General features: G+C 52.2%; 8 protein-coding genes across 15 annotated transcripts; 4 read left to right on the forward strand and 4 right to left on the reverse strand.

Moving 5' to 3' along the window:
• Positions 1 to 43: 43 nt before the first annotated feature.
• KVP17_002429 (uncharacterized protein) lies at positions 44 to 1,816 on the reverse strand (the record flags this gene model as incomplete). Of its 2 annotated transcripts, XM_068518680.1 has the most annotated exons (2): positions 44 to 201; positions 304 to 1,816. In XM_068518680.1, 2 exons carry the CDS (start codon positions 1,814 to 1,816, stop codon positions 44 to 46), a joined length of 1,671 nt encoding a protein of 556 aa, XP_068377367.1. The 2 variants fall into 2 exon arrangements, with proteins under 2 accessions (XP_068377367.1, XP_068377366.1); XM_068518679.1 differs by lacking the exon at positions 44 to 201.
• A 1,519-nt stretch (positions 1,817 to 3,335) lies between these two features.
• On the forward strand, positions 3,336 to 3,686 carry KVP17_002426 (uncharacterized protein; the record flags this gene model as incomplete). The annotated part of the gene is made up of 1 exon (XM_068518672.1): positions 3,336 to 3,686. One exon carries the CDS (start codon positions 3,336 to 3,338, stop codon positions 3,684 to 3,686), a length of 351 nt encoding a protein of 116 aa, XP_068377359.1.
• Positions 3,687 to 4,054: 368 nt separating this feature from the next.
• Positions 4,055 to 5,523, forward strand: KVP17_002421 (uncharacterized protein; the record flags this gene model as incomplete). Of its 3 annotated transcripts, XM_068518661.1 has the most annotated exons (2): positions 4,055 to 4,514; positions 4,541 to 5,523. In XM_068518661.1, 2 exons carry the CDS (start codon positions 4,055 to 4,057, stop codon positions 5,521 to 5,523), a joined length of 1,443 nt encoding a protein of 480 aa, XP_068377348.1. The 3 variants fall into 3 exon arrangements, with proteins under 3 accessions (XP_068377348.1, XP_068377350.1, XP_068377349.1); XM_068518663.1 differs by lacking the exon at positions 4,541 to 5,523 and having other exon boundaries at positions 4,055 to 4,522; XM_068518662.1 differs by lacking the exon at positions 4,055 to 4,514 and having other exon boundaries at positions 4,582 to 5,523.
• Positions 5,524 to 5,560: 37 nt separating this feature from the next.
• KVP17_002418 (uncharacterized protein) lies at positions 5,561 to 6,466 on the forward strand (the record flags this gene model as incomplete). Its single annotated transcript, XM_068518656.1, has 1 exon — positions 5,561 to 6,466. One exon carries the CDS (start codon positions 5,561 to 5,563, stop codon positions 6,464 to 6,466), a length of 906 nt encoding a protein of 301 aa, XP_068377343.1.
• A 122-nt stretch (positions 6,467 to 6,588) lies between these two features.
• On the reverse strand, positions 6,589 to 7,866 carry KVP17_002430 (uncharacterized protein; the record flags this gene model as incomplete). Its single annotated transcript, XM_068518681.1, has 1 exon — positions 6,589 to 7,866. The coding sequence occupies one exon, from the start codon at positions 7,864 to 7,866 to the stop codon at positions 6,589 to 6,591; it is 1,278 nt and encodes a 425-aa protein (XP_068377368.1).
• Positions 7,867 to 7,970: 104 nt separating this feature from the next.
• On the reverse strand, positions 7,971 to 8,748 carry KVP17_002425 (uncharacterized protein; the record flags this gene model as incomplete). Of its 2 annotated transcripts, XM_068518671.1 has the most annotated exons (2): positions 7,971 to 8,543; positions 8,572 to 8,748. In XM_068518671.1, the coding sequence occupies 2 exons, from the start codon at positions 8,746 to 8,748 to the stop codon at positions 7,971 to 7,973; spliced, it is 750 nt and encodes a 249-aa protein (XP_068377358.1). The 2 variants fall into 2 exon arrangements, with proteins under 2 accessions (XP_068377358.1, XP_068377357.1); XM_068518670.1 differs by lacking the exon at positions 8,572 to 8,748 and having other exon boundaries at positions 7,971 to 8,534.
• Positions 8,749 to 8,840: 92 nt separating this feature from the next.
• Positions 8,841 to 10,320, forward strand: KVP17_002422 (uncharacterized protein; the record flags this gene model as incomplete). 2 transcript variants are annotated; one of them, XM_068518664.1, is made up of 2 exons in its annotated part: positions 8,841 to 9,549; positions 9,578 to 10,320. In XM_068518664.1, the coding sequence occupies 2 exons, from the start codon at positions 8,841 to 8,843 to the stop codon at positions 10,318 to 10,320; spliced, it is 1,452 nt and encodes a 483-aa protein (XP_068377351.1). The 2 variants fall into 2 exon arrangements, with proteins under 2 accessions (XP_068377351.1, XP_068377352.1); XM_068518665.1 differs by lacking the exon at positions 9,578 to 10,320 and having other exon boundaries at positions 8,841 to 9,572.
• Positions 10,298 to 13,248, reverse strand: KVP17_002414 (uncharacterized protein; the record flags this gene model as incomplete). Of its 3 annotated transcripts, XM_068518645.1 has the most annotated exons (3): positions 10,428 to 10,588; positions 10,612 to 12,671; positions 12,701 to 13,182. In XM_068518645.1, the coding sequence occupies 3 exons, from the start codon at positions 13,180 to 13,182 to the stop codon at positions 10,428 to 10,430; spliced, it is 2,703 nt and encodes a 900-aa protein (XP_068377332.1). The 3 variants fall into 3 exon arrangements, with proteins under 3 accessions (XP_068377333.1, XP_068377332.1, XP_068377331.1); XM_068518646.1 differs by lacking the exon at positions 12,701 to 13,182 and having other exon boundaries at positions 10,298 to 12,523; XM_068518644.1 differs by lacking the exons at positions 10,428 to 10,588; positions 10,612 to 12,671 and having other exon boundaries at positions 12,697 to 13,248.
• Between the last annotated feature and the right edge of the window lie 137 nt (positions 13,249 to 13,385).

Below are 13,385 nucleotides of genomic sequence, written 5' to 3' on the forward strand. Positions count from 1 at the left end.
GAAACTTAAAATGGAGTTGATTCTTTGTTAAAGCCAGCACTCCTCACTGACCTCGTCGCCTAGACAGGGAGTCTATTATAGACACGATTGATGAGTCATGGTCGCCAAAATCGTGGATACTCTGGCGAGACGGAGGCTGGCGGGCAGCTTCACCCAGCCTACGAACGTTCGCCTCATTGGGAAAGTGGAACCAGTTTCGGCCTGAAACGATTTAGAAAATAATTAAAACAATGCAATAATTTAAAAAAATAAACAATAAAATAAAACTTAATAATATATCGGTAGATACAAATTCGCGCTCACCTGATGCAAGCGGTACAGCACTGGAGAAATCCTCCTTGTTCCCTCCGTCAACTCGCATTCGCAGCAAGTTTCCAAATGTATGGATAACTTGTGTCGACTTCAGCGTGTGCTCAAGTGGCATGCCGGCCTTAAGGTCGCTCACCAGCTTAGCAAGCACGGGTTGTCCATCAGGATTTCGACGATGAGCAGCGATGCTTCCGCTGGCAACATCCTGTAAGTCGCTTCTGATGGCTCTCAGCAACACAAACCACGCCGCCATGCGACTTTGAGACTCACTCTCGTTTACGGTACCAGACGTCTTCTCAGGCTGAAAACTCCCATTGGTGCGTATGCTCTGCCCTGACATGTGGTAACCAGGTCCAAATAATGCAGAGAGCGGCGGTGGCACAGGCGGCGATGAGGATCCTTCCGAGCGGTCCTTCGAGGAGGCTGGGCCCTGGAGATCGAAGAATTGCGGTACCTCGACTCCTCCTACGCTTCGTGGCTGCTTCTCGACCGGTTTTGCTGCCACGGCAGACTGTGGGCTCCCGACGACGGGAGCCTCCTCCTCGTTTTTTGGCTCTGGCTTCTTGCGTTTGGGTAGTTGCTTGGGAGGCGCGCTTTCGCTAGTACATGAGCTCACCGCTGGAGGAGTCGTTTGGGGTTCGGCCGCCTTGGTGGCGGTCGGTGACGTAACCACCGCCAGGCTAGGGAAGTTGGAGTCGTTGGATATTTCTGCCGGTCTCTGAACTTTTGCCCACGTATGCACGGTTGACTGGGGTGGTTTTCGCGGTTCCACCGTTCGTGGCAGCTTTGTAGGAAGCTTTCCGAAATTAGACTCTCGATGTTCGTCATTATCGTGCGTAGGCTTAGCTGACACTATATCCTCCTTGGAGTAGCAGCGATCCTCTTCATCCCCAAGTCGATGAAGGTAAAAGCAGTCAGGGTTCGTGCATTTCGTACCCCGGATAAAGAAACCGCAGTACTTAGTTGTACCGTAGGCAGCCCTAAGGGGCTTATCGTGAAAGAGGATGCCATCTATGTCCATGATAGCAGCGCGTGCTGATTCCTTCCTGGCGAAGGTCACGTAGACGCTGCAGGTCGTGACTGCAGGATTCGTTTGCTTGTTCACCACGATGTTCAGAATTGAACCGTACTGGCCAAGGAACTGGTCCTGCTTCAGAATTTCCTTTCGGGCGAGGAAGACGGGCAAGCCTACTACGTACACAAGATTCCGCTGGATTACTCGAACGTTTCGCAGGTCTTGCTGTGCAGGCACCGCCCGCTTAATCTTGTGAACGATATCAGGCTTCTCTTTGACGGGTTTCTCTGCCTTCGGTCGCTTCAAGTACCTGAACCGACTGTCGTCGTAGGTCGTTCTACAAGCGGGACAACTGTCATTCATGTTGTCTCTCAGCTGCTTGAAGCACCATGCACAGACCTGGTAGTCGCATTCGCAGGGATAGAACTCCCTCTCTGCGTCATCCAAGGGTTCCATGCATAGAGGACAGCAGTCGTCCTCAAACTCGGGCATTTGATAGTATTCCTAAATTTCCCGGCGATGAAATCAGCCCTCTTGATTGCAGTTGCGGAGGCCTTCTGTCTTGGAGAAGTCTGTAAGCGTTGTTGTGTAGCCACCCCTCTAGGCTGCACTAATGCCTACCAGTTCACATCGGTAGAGTGAATTGCCAGGCGCAATGCAGCGGGGGTTCCTTGCTTCAGACTACACTTACTGCGCTGACTGTAACTGCGCCGATCCCAGCGCGGGGTGGTGGGTCTTGGGCAGGTAGACAAGGCAGTGCATGGGTTGGCTACGGAGTTGGAGCAGCCACCTGTACCTCGTGTCAACGAGCCTCCGCAGTGGCTAAGGCTGTGCCTGAGGCGCAATTCACAGGGTGTGGGAAGTTGGCGGTGAACGGTAGGGAAGGCCCATAGGGACGACGCAGGTCGGCTGCAGTATTTTGGATCTCCGCATGTATTGCCAGCAACCAAGGCGTTCTAGTCGCTGAGGCGTCAGGAACGAGGTTGAATGAACCAGCGCCTGTTGAATCTCTCAGTCATTCAAAACTATTCAGACATCTTTCTGTTTTGACGAAGGACGACGCCACACAGGACCTAAATCACCAAAGCCACGACCTAACGCTAATATGTGTTAAGGCAAAGTTGTGGAGAAATCTCCAAGTTTCTGTGGCCTACGTGATGCGCACACAAGTCTTCGGATTCTGGGGGGAGTACATGCGCAAGCACGAAACTTAGAGAGATTGACGGTTTGACTCAACACGGAGAATCTTACCAAGTTCATAAATTAGAAGTCAGCATTGAGTCACAATGTTGCACTCGCAATAAATGGGGAGAATTGCGATGCTCAAGAAGTCCATTTTTGCACTCGGGAGTGTCGCACTCAGCCTACTGTGTGTACATGCCTTCTGGTTGCAACGATCTAAGGACTTCGTGACGAACTCGGTTTCTCTAGTAGTACCTATGTCCACTGCAGACATTGTCTATTTGCCGCGGTTGCTGGAATCTGTCGCCGCTCAAACGGAACCTCCTCTGGAGACACTGATTGTCTTGACTTCCTTTAACAATACGACGTACGGTCCCCAGTAACGATCCATTCAGACTCAACGAAGACGTTGACCTACAGCAAATCCGCCTCGATACCCTCGCACAGACTATTTTGACTGAAAGGCCTCGAGGAAAAACCCCAACATGGTTGACACCGGTGCTGAGGTACATAATGTCAGCCAAACCTCCTCAATGGAACGATATCCCAGTGCGCATAGTACGTACGACTTTTCCTCACGCGGGACAGGCGTGAGGCAGAATGAAAGGTGTGACGCAGACGCAATGTTGGCGCTGCCCAAGCGAGGGGTTCCATCATTTCTTTTTACGATGCGGATGATTTTATGCATCCTCGCAGGATCGAGACCATCAAAACAGCCTTCGCTAAGTCACCTGGCGCTGATATGGTGCTCCACAGATACAAGTTTCTTACCTTGTCGAGCTCGTGTGCTAGTAATCTGGCAAAGTTTCGTCGGAGTAAAATATCCCGTATGAACTTCGAGATGTTCGACCCAGCCATTGTTCGTCAGAACCTTGGCTCGAGCAATCCCTTCACATCGTCGAGGCGCGTACGATTTGGTGTTGAGATTAGGATTTCTTCTTCAAAGGTGACAAATTTCAACATCGGCGCCATTAGCGTTCGCAAGGAAGTGACCTCTCAGATACGACAACCTGATTTGCAACGACGACAAGACGCTTCATTTCTGTGGGAGGCCCTTAATCAGGGAAAGACACTATTGGCCATACCAGCGGAGCTCTCCGCCTACACAAAACCAATGTCATCCAAGCGAAGAGATGTCCTGGCTCCGATGCTGGATTCCAGCATCATCCAAACGAAGTAGACTAGACCAGATTCTGGTTCTGTCAATGATACAACCCTCGCCTATTTCGCTGGTGATGATACGAAAGCCTCAAGAGAAAAGGCCAACGGTGCAGTATGTCAGCACACTCCAAGATACGTCTTCTTACGATTCGCCAACTCACCTAATTCTGAAAGAACTCCAACCTGGCAATGTTTCGTTGTTGTGGAATCTCTGCCATTCATCGGAATTCCCTTCTGACTCATTCATCTGTAATCAATCGAATCTGACACGAAATTCCTTGTGAGACCTAGCGGTGCTGATGTGCCTTTACGAAACCAATCAAGACTCAGATCTCTTCTAGCAACAGTCATGTGCTATTCACCTCGCGCCAGAAAACTTTGTTTTTGATGAACTTCTCTGATCCTGTAGCAGGTACTACCGATGACGCGTCAGTGTCAAAGGCCTCTGCAGAGAGTCGAGGCTACTACCAAGACCCCTACATCAAGTACGTCGTTCCGCACCCGAGTCGACGGTCGCCTTTGATAAATAGAGGCTACTATGCACGCGTAGCGGCTATACGCCGAGTGCTGTTGACGTTCTTTGATTTGGTACCACCCACGGTTCCACTACAAGTAGTTAGCCTTGGGGCCGGGCTGGATACAACTGTGTTCTGGGTGAACGATATCCTTACAGGCCGGAAGGAAAGGGAGCTGTCGTTACGGTCCATGGCTCCTTTTCCCGTCCCTGAAGAGTTCAGCCGCAGTTTCGTCTATTTCGAGTTGGATTTTCCAGAGGTTCTTGCCAAGAAGACATCACTCTTTATGAAACACGAGGCCTTAAGAAGAAACGTAACTGACGGCGACATAGGTGGGTAGCGTATATATCGCACACAGACTTCCACGGCGGTGAGTACGTGCGCTGTGATAGGGAACGAATGATTCCATGCGACTTGAGGGACATCAACTCCGTAGACCGGAAGATTAAAGACGCCGGCTTGGATCCGCAGCTTCCCACAATATTCCTATCCGAATGCTGCCTCGTGTACCTCCGACCTGAGGAGTCAGACGCGGTTATACAATGGGCGTCGGAGGTTGTATCGGCTCCATCAGCCTTCGTCACATACGAGCAGGTGAACGCCGACGACGCCTTTGGAAAGACGATGATGAGCAACCTTGCAATGAGGGGATGTCCTCTGTTGACCCTTAGACGGTACCCCACGCTTGAATCGCAACGGGTGCGGTACGAGAGCCTAGGCGGCTATGTAGTATCCGTCGCTGACATGAACTGGATTTATGACCACTGTTTGGACTTGTCTGACAGGCTACGGATCCACTCTCTCGAGTTGTTCGACGAGATTGAAGAGTGGCGTTTGGTCCATTCGCATTATAGTATTGTCGTGGCTGTTAAAGGCAGTACAGACGACAAACGACTGGCTGATGAAGTGCCCAATGTCGATCCTGGTGACATCGCTGAGACTCTTGTTCGCGCCGAAGACGAGTCGACGGCCATCAGTACCATCGACGGGCTGTACCAGGCTGCCGCCTGCAGCGCTCATGACGATCGGTGCTTGGACCACGTTCTAAATGCAATCATCGAGAGCAGCGGCCATCTATCGGACCGTGATTGGCGTCAACAGACGTCACTAGGCTACCTTCGAGATTTGGCAGGCATGTGGGAAAAGAAATGCGGGTCAAGAGAACCCAGGTTTTCCAGCTCTCAGTTGAGAGGGAAATCAACCCGAGCGATGAGACGAACGTGTCAACGCCTCTGCTCCGAACAGGAACGGTCTGCTAACGGCGAGTCACAGAAGGCTAGCAGTTTTCAGGACCTTCTGGGTTTGGATAGCAGCAGCGCATTGTCTTCCAGAAAAACCTGAAACCATTGACATGTGAGGAAAATAACCATAATTCATCATGGCGTGTGGGAAGAAGCAGAAGCTTCTCAATGGCGAGGGGAAGGATTGCTCTGACAGAGTCTCCTGCTGTTGCAAGGATAACGCTCCCGCGGAAAACAAGCCTTGTTGTGCCCAGGAAATGTGCTGTACCGATTCTGAGGAACACAAACCTTGTTGTGCCCAGAATGAGTGTGGTGACGACTGGATTGATGAGATGGACTCCGACCCGAGCGTGATTGCTATGAACATGCATACACTCTCGGTTCTGGAGGCCAAGGCCTTTCCACACCTACCGGAGAAGTTTGACGTGCTAGAAATCGGATGCGGTGGGGGACATCTCCTCGCCGAGCTGGACAAGAAGGCTGGACGCGTAGTAGGCGTCGACTGCGAGCCACAGTGCTTGGAAAACGCTAAAGCAAGGTCGCAGGCTGAGCTCGTCCTTGGTTGGTGGCCCAAAGTACAGGTGGAGGGGGAATTCGACCTTGTTCTCGTCACCTATGCCTTCCATGGAGTAGATCCAGACAGTAGGAAGGCCTTCGTTGATGGTGTTCTCAAGGTCATGAAACCTGGGGGCGTGCTGATTCTTGCCGACTTCGACACCGTTGAAGGTGAGAGGTACAAGGAGGCATTCGCTGCTGCACTGACTGCTGCGAAGTCCGTTGAGGTGGAAGAGACGGACATCGCGGACATAGCAGGATGCGCGTGCGAAGACTGCCCTTGCGACGACGAGGAAGTCGAGCTCACTGAGGAGGAGGCAAAGCAGCTTCAGGAGGCCCTCGACGCGGAAGACGACGACGACGACGACGATCTCACAGAAGAGGAGTTGCAACAGATCAAGAAGGCCATGGAATTAGGCGATTTGGACGTTGGTGACGAGGAGGAATGGGACGCAAGCAAAGTTTTCATATCTATTCTGCGCATGTAGTAAAAATGAGAAGACTGATGTGTGGAAGTCGATATGGGAAAATGACGAGACTCACAAAAGTGATGTGCAAAAGTCGATGTCTCACATGGGAAAATAAAAGGACTCACGAAAACCGACGCCACTTACTTTTCAGCGTCCATGTTCTTGGCCACCTTATCCACAATGTCAGAGGCGATGGCCAAGGCTGCAGTGCAAGCAGGCGTTGGGGCGTTCCGGACGTAAACAGCGCCTGGAGCCTCCTCGAAAATGAAGTCAGAAGCCGCCTTCCCATTGTTCATAAACACTTGCGACATGACCCCCTTGAAAGAAGGTTGCAGCATGTCTTTCGTGACTGTTGGAACCAATTTCCGAGCTTCACGAAGGAAGAGAGACTTAGATACATCGCGGGCGAGTTCTTGAATGGAGAAGATGGGGTTCGTTGTTACGAATCGAAGGAATCCAAACGAATGGACTGAGCGCAAGAGGTCTCTAGCGCATACCTTGGAGAACCGGTACCCTTGTCTACTAAAGGCTAAACATGACGAGGGACCAACAATGATTTTGCGTCCTCTAGTCATGTTAGCGGTGGGAGAGAAGTGAACGCCGACAGGGATACCAGCGTTCGACGGTACAGGATACACGTTATGTTTAACGATATCGCTAAACTCAGGCTTCATCTCCCAGTAGGTACCTCTGAAAGGCACGATGACAGGATTCCGTTTGCCACCTCCTCGCCGAGCCACGACATCGGCGTGCAAACCGCAACAAGCGACGACGAAATCCGCGACGACCTGCTTGGTGGGTCCGAACTGACCCGACTCGACCCCTTCCAAGAGATTCACCGAGTTGCCATTGAACTTTCCTCGTTTTATGGACTGGACGTCGAAGTTGCAGAGGACTTTGTTTCCGGCAGTCGTCAGATCGTCAGCCAGCGTCTTAGCTACCACTTCGAAGTCTGCGATTCCAGTATTGGGGCTTAACAGGGCTGCTTTCCCCTTAACGTTGGGTTCGAGCTCGAGAAGTCGGTTCTCATCAATCAGTTCGAGACCTTCAACACCGTTTTTCTGACCACGCCTCAATAGCTCGTCCAGAACGGGCAACTGCTCCTCATCAGCCGCAACGATGACTTTACCAACACGATCAACTGGCAATCCCTTTGATTCACAGTAGTCGTACATCATGTCGGCGCCTCGCACGCAGAGCCTGGCCATCGCACTGCCAGGCTCATAGTAAATTCCCGCATGTATCACACCGCTATTATGGGCCGTTTGTTGCTGCGCGACTTGTGCGTCCTTCTCAAGGACGGCAACCTTCATGTGAGGGTAGCGAGTCATGAATTCTCTGGCCGTAGCCAAGCCGACAATGCCACCACCAACCACTGCTACGTCACATTTGATTGGGCCTTCAGGGACGTTATCCATGTTCAGTGCGGTAGTCGAATGGTGAAGGCGATAGGCGGTCTGTGTAGGTCGCAGACGGCATAGAGATCGAAGCATAGCGAGCGATGAATGCTGATTGGAATCTATTAAATTTCTGAGTCATACTCAACTCGCTCAATACGCAAATAGCTGCTGTCGGTTTGACGAAGGTACTCGTTAGTGAATCCGGCTCCACCTCCCAATATGATACCTATCGGATAACAGAGCTTTGTTTCCTTCATCATTGCCAGTCTAACTTGATAGGAAAACTCATCCTCCACGTCGAACAAGCCGAATATGAGACCGAAAAGCCCTCCCATCAGCAGACTGGTGAAGATCACAACCTGCACTTGGGCTTTGTTGTCGATGAGTGGCTTAGCGTATGAAGCTTGACCAAACCCGATTATGGCGTTTACCATGTCGACCAAGGCGAAACACATAGAGAAGGAGACTCCGGTGCCCAACGTGATGTATGTAGGGACCTTGAGGATGAAATGCATGTGGAGAAACCACGAACGTTGGAGTACGAAGCACAAGAATGCTGACACCAGCACCAGTCCCACGAAACCCACTAGCACTCTTCTCCTGCCGGCCCACTGCTCATCATCGATTGGCGCAGAGCCGGAATGAATGCGCCATCCGATAATCAATCCGATGATGAAGAACACCATACCGAAGTACTGTATTTCAACCTCTCCGTTGCCTCACGGTGGCAAACACTGGCGACAGCGAAATCTCCACCAACGAAACGTTGACGACCATAGCGCACAGAAGCCCGACGACAGCGCCGACACCGGTGCTTAGGGAGCTCTTCCAAACCAACGAGTTGGTCCAGCCACCCGCAGGATCCAGTTTAAGCTGCGTTAACCGGCGTGAGATCCACATGTGACTTAATTAGTAAGATTTGTTGATTTTTGGTATCTTCACAACGGCACTTCCACTCCATTCGACGTCACGCCGTTTAATTGCAGTTTTGTATGCAGACTGAAACCTTGATGTCGTTCGCCGACGCCGTTGACGGGGTGAAACAGGAGCTTCGTTTTTGGGTGGAAACTCTCCTGGCAGACTTTCATGATGACCCAGTCTTCGAAAGTATGGTCCGGCAGTTCCTCGCGATGGAAGAGGCGCTGCGTATGTTCCAGGTCGGCGTGAGTAAGATGCTGCACGGGTATAAGTCGATGACTGAGGGGCTCGATGCTTTGAACCAGTGCGTTGTTACAGGGGGAACCCGCCTTTCAAATGACATTGCCGTGAAATCGGACGCTATGAAGTTCAATGAGGCATGTCACGGTGTTACTCGTAGTGATGCCCCCCACTCGGCATTCGCCAAGTTGAAAAGGGACCTCAACTTTAACATCTCAACCCCTCTCGCGCAACACCTGCAGCACATCGATAGCCTGAAACATCAGCTGGTATCCCGGCGGCGACTCGTGATGGACGTCCACTTCGCTAAGGTGGAACTGGACACCGTAGGCAACTCGCGTGTGGCCCGCAGAGCCGCCCTGGAATTGCAGTTGCAAACGGCGGAACGAGCGTTTCAGGCCGTTGATCGGCCGTTATTCGAGTGGCTGCTGATGTATCAGGAGCATTCTGACGATATCGTCGACTCGTTCATTCAAACGCTGAAGTACATCAACTATGAGTTCGCCAGCGGGTGTGCTAGAGGGTGGCAAGGGATACTTCCAAGTAGGCGGATGTGTCATCTCTAACGCAGAAACCATGGAGTTCCGGCCCATGATTGAGATGACTCCTCAGGAGCTCCAGCCCCTTGTGGACATGGAGGTCCAAGCCACCGTAGGATCAGATGCAACTAGTCGCCTTCTCGAGAGATTGCCCCAGGAATCCATCGCCGTGAGGGAGAAGAAGCCAGTCGATCCCTTCAGTCTTCAGATCTTACAGTCTCAGGGGTTCGAGGAGTCTCTCTGTGTCATGGCGCTGAGAGAGTGCAACGACGACACACAGGCCGCCATGAACTGGCTCATAGATGGCTGTCCGTCACTCGTACAGGAGAAAGCGCGAACTCAGAAAGATGACATCGAAAGAGTGCAGTCCTCCGTCCGTGTTCCAACCACCCTAAAGTGGATCGCCAAATTAAAAGAAGCAAAAGACCGAAGAACAAAGCTGAAGAAAAGGGCCGAGAGCGACGAAATAGCCGAACCTCTCGCTGAAGTGCCGGAGAAAACTTGTGAACCTGAGCTCGCTGTGGCTTTCGACCCCTGGACAGCACTTCGGCAAGTGGATCATGAAAGCAGCGACGAGGAACCGCAACCGGTCAATGAGAAACGCAAACGAACCAATACTGAGAGAAAGATGTCGAAAGTGGATCATGAAAGCAGCGACGAGGAACCGCAACCGATCAATTCGCTACCAGCCAACGCCGTAGGGCAACTATTATCGCCTGACGCGGAATACGATGATGAATTTGAGTTTGTGTCTACTTTCGGAGGCCCTCAATGAAACTCATCGCATCTTCCACCAAAGTGCTTGTGCTTTTACCTGTACGCTGACCTGAAAACGGCTTCTTACGGGGATCATGTACTGGTGTTCGTCGCCGATGCCGACGTCTAGGCGCTGACGAGGACGACGAACGGCGGTGCTTGCGACTTCTCGGCATGAGGTTCGGAGAGCAGATCGTGCTGCTGGTGGATTGGGAAGGGCTGAAGCTCTCGCTCTCGAAGGAGGTGCTTGGGGGCCGACGTCGACGCCGCTCTCTCGATCCTCGAATCTTTGTGGGTCTTTGAGTCTCACGGGTTCGGACCACCTCAACTTGTTGCTTGACCTCGGTCGTTACCGACGAGGATGTTTCCTCCTTCAGCTTCTCAGGCGCCAGGTGGTGGTGCACATGGAAGGGACCGCCCTTGGATGGGTCGAACATCCCATAGGGTTGGAAGGCATAGTTGTAAGGGCCATAGGAGTGCTCCGCCCCTTGAACGGCTTTACTGTTCGTTCGGCCAGCTTCCATCTGTTGAATGTGCTTCTGGCAGGCCTGCAGCCAATCATCCTTTGTCGGATACGCCCCCGAGTAGATTTTCGCGGCGAGCGAGGGGTGTGATGGAGCCGCAGAACACGGAAGCACAGTTACTCCCTCAGGGACTGGCACAAACTCAGTTCCGGGTCCGCTGGTACACGGTATGGCCCCCACATCCTCCAGATTAATAAACTGCTTGTTCACCAGCAGATGGGCCATCGATTTATCCATAAGGAAGAGCGCTAGTGTGTCTTCTAGCGGCAGATGAGCATTTAAGTCTCGGACAAGGCCATTGTAGTGTTCAGGAGGGAGAAGATGTCGTGGTATCTCTCGATGTTCCTCGTGCTTAACGGCAGCGAATAGCACCCGCTGCACTGGCAAGGGCACGAATATATCCACAGCCTCTGTCTGCATGTTGTAGACTCGGCACTTGACATCCAAATAACAGTCATCTTCCTCAGAGGCCTCCACGATCACAGGTTGCATACGCTGCGACACGACGGTGTGGACCTCTTGATCGATATACCGTGGAACGATGACCTGCTCCTCAACAAGGTACGGCTTTTCACGCTCAACTAGCTCGCCCGGAACCTCAACGATCTGTTCAACCTCGACAACTTGTTCAACAGCGACATGGCGAATGACTTCTTTCGGCCGCTCCACCACTTGCTTGACCGAGACGTAGTTGATTTTCTCCTCAATTTCAACTTCGACATCCGCTTCTTCGGTCTCCTTCGTGATGTAACGCACTCTCTCCTCCACTGTCTTCAAAGGTCGTCTCGTGATGTTCTCTTCCACGCGTTCCTTGTCAATGTAGGTGATTTTTTCGTACACGCCGTCGGCGGCCAATTGGAATCCTTCAAACGACCTCGGCGGCGCCGATTTTGACCTTATTGTGGACACTCCTTCAGTCACTCTATCAAGCCGCTCAACGCAAGCGTTAGCGTCAGTCACTCTATCAAGCCGCTCAAGGGAAGCCTTAGCGTCAGCGATGAGTTCTTTGGGTAGGCCCTGCGTGCGAGTCTCCTTGGTCTGATGTGAACTGACTACACAGTGGTTCGAGTCAGCTGCGGCCTGGTGCGCGACTCTTTGGATGTCAGCGGTGGTCATGTCAGAAAGCACTGCCGAGGCGTGCTGCAACATCGTCCGCTGAGTCGAAGCCGCAGTTGGGGTGGAAGCATGGGATACGGTAACAGGAATAGTCGACCTGGATACATGCCCAGCGGAGGGTACGCCGACGTGCGTCTGCTGCGTCACCGTAGTAACGGCGTCCGTGCCTAGCACTGTCGTAGGAAGCGTGGAAATAGAAGTACCAGCCAAAGGACTGACCTTGCCGTGCTCTAATAGACGATGCGAGTGCACCTCAGACACAGATGTCAGTCCAGAGGCGGTAGGCATCACGGAGCCAGTTTGGATACCAGCATGGACACCGGAGCCGCCAATGGAGACTCTAGAGGCGGTATGCATCATGGAGCCAGTTTGGATACCAGCATAGACACCGGAGCCGGCAATGGTTGAATACTGGGCATCTCGCTCCCGATAGGAGTTGGCTTCAAGACGAGAACTGTACAACGCCCCTGGCCTGTCCAGCCCAGACTGCTGCGGGTAGGTCACAGGGTAGTCGCTGGAAGGCTCCGGCTGCACCGACAAACGAACAGGAGTCTTTTCTCCGCTTTCAGCAGAAGCAGACATTCGACGTTTTGGCGTGCAGCACCATCCAAATCGACCACGAGCCGGAACGGATTTACTCTGAACTTTGCGGGAAGGCATCAACGACTGAGAGGTCGTGGTGGGGGAGCGGGAGGCGGTTTGCTTGGTGCGAATGCTACGAGCAGCTCGACTGCGTTAAGGGATCTCCGGTGGTCTTACGTTGTTTGGCATCTGGATCCTTTGGTATTCGTGCTTGGGACCATCAAGGGCTGAACCACAGAGCTATTAACCGTTTGGCCTCGCTGTCTACTTCCAGCTCGCATGGAGGCAGTACACTGCATCGACTCCGTCCTCGAGTCAGAAGCCACAGGCACCGCCTTCGAAGTACGCTTGGGAGTGAGAGTGGAAACACAGGATGGGTGATAGACGTCTTCATGTGCAGTACCACGCGTCACCCCGTTCTCAGTATGCTCATAGACCGAGTATCCGCCTGAAGCCATTGACATCGTCTCATCGAAGTCCTCAACCTCACGAATCACAAGGTCGTTGGGATCACAGTCCACATAGTAGGCCACGGGCTCATTTTTCTGGCGGCAACCCGACAGGCATCCTGTAGACTTCTTAGTGCCTCCCTGTTCAAAACCAGCGAAGCTAAAGTGGTCATCCACATTTTGAAAGAAGGAAGGCTCGGTCCCAACCATTGTTTCTTGATATGTTAAGTCGTCACCCGTTGTGAAAGAGACGTACGTTCTAGGCGTCGTCTGCATCATCAAATGAAGAAATAAACTATATGCATGAGTCATGTCACGTCAAACCACAATCTTAGCCCTCAAACAAGGGTTTCCGTATCGCTGTCAATAGTGTTTAGCGACAGGAACTGCCGTAGATCAGCCCCCTCAAATGT

Source organism: the organism of the source record quoted next (assembly GCF_019968985.1).
Source record: "MAG: Porospora cf. gigantea B chromosome Unknown PgB_NODE_194_length_29744_cov_115.539, whole genome shotgun sequence".
Taxonomy (NCBI): Eukaryota; Apicomplexa; class Conoidasida; order Eugregarinorida; family Porosporidae; genus Porospora; species Porospora cf. gigantea B.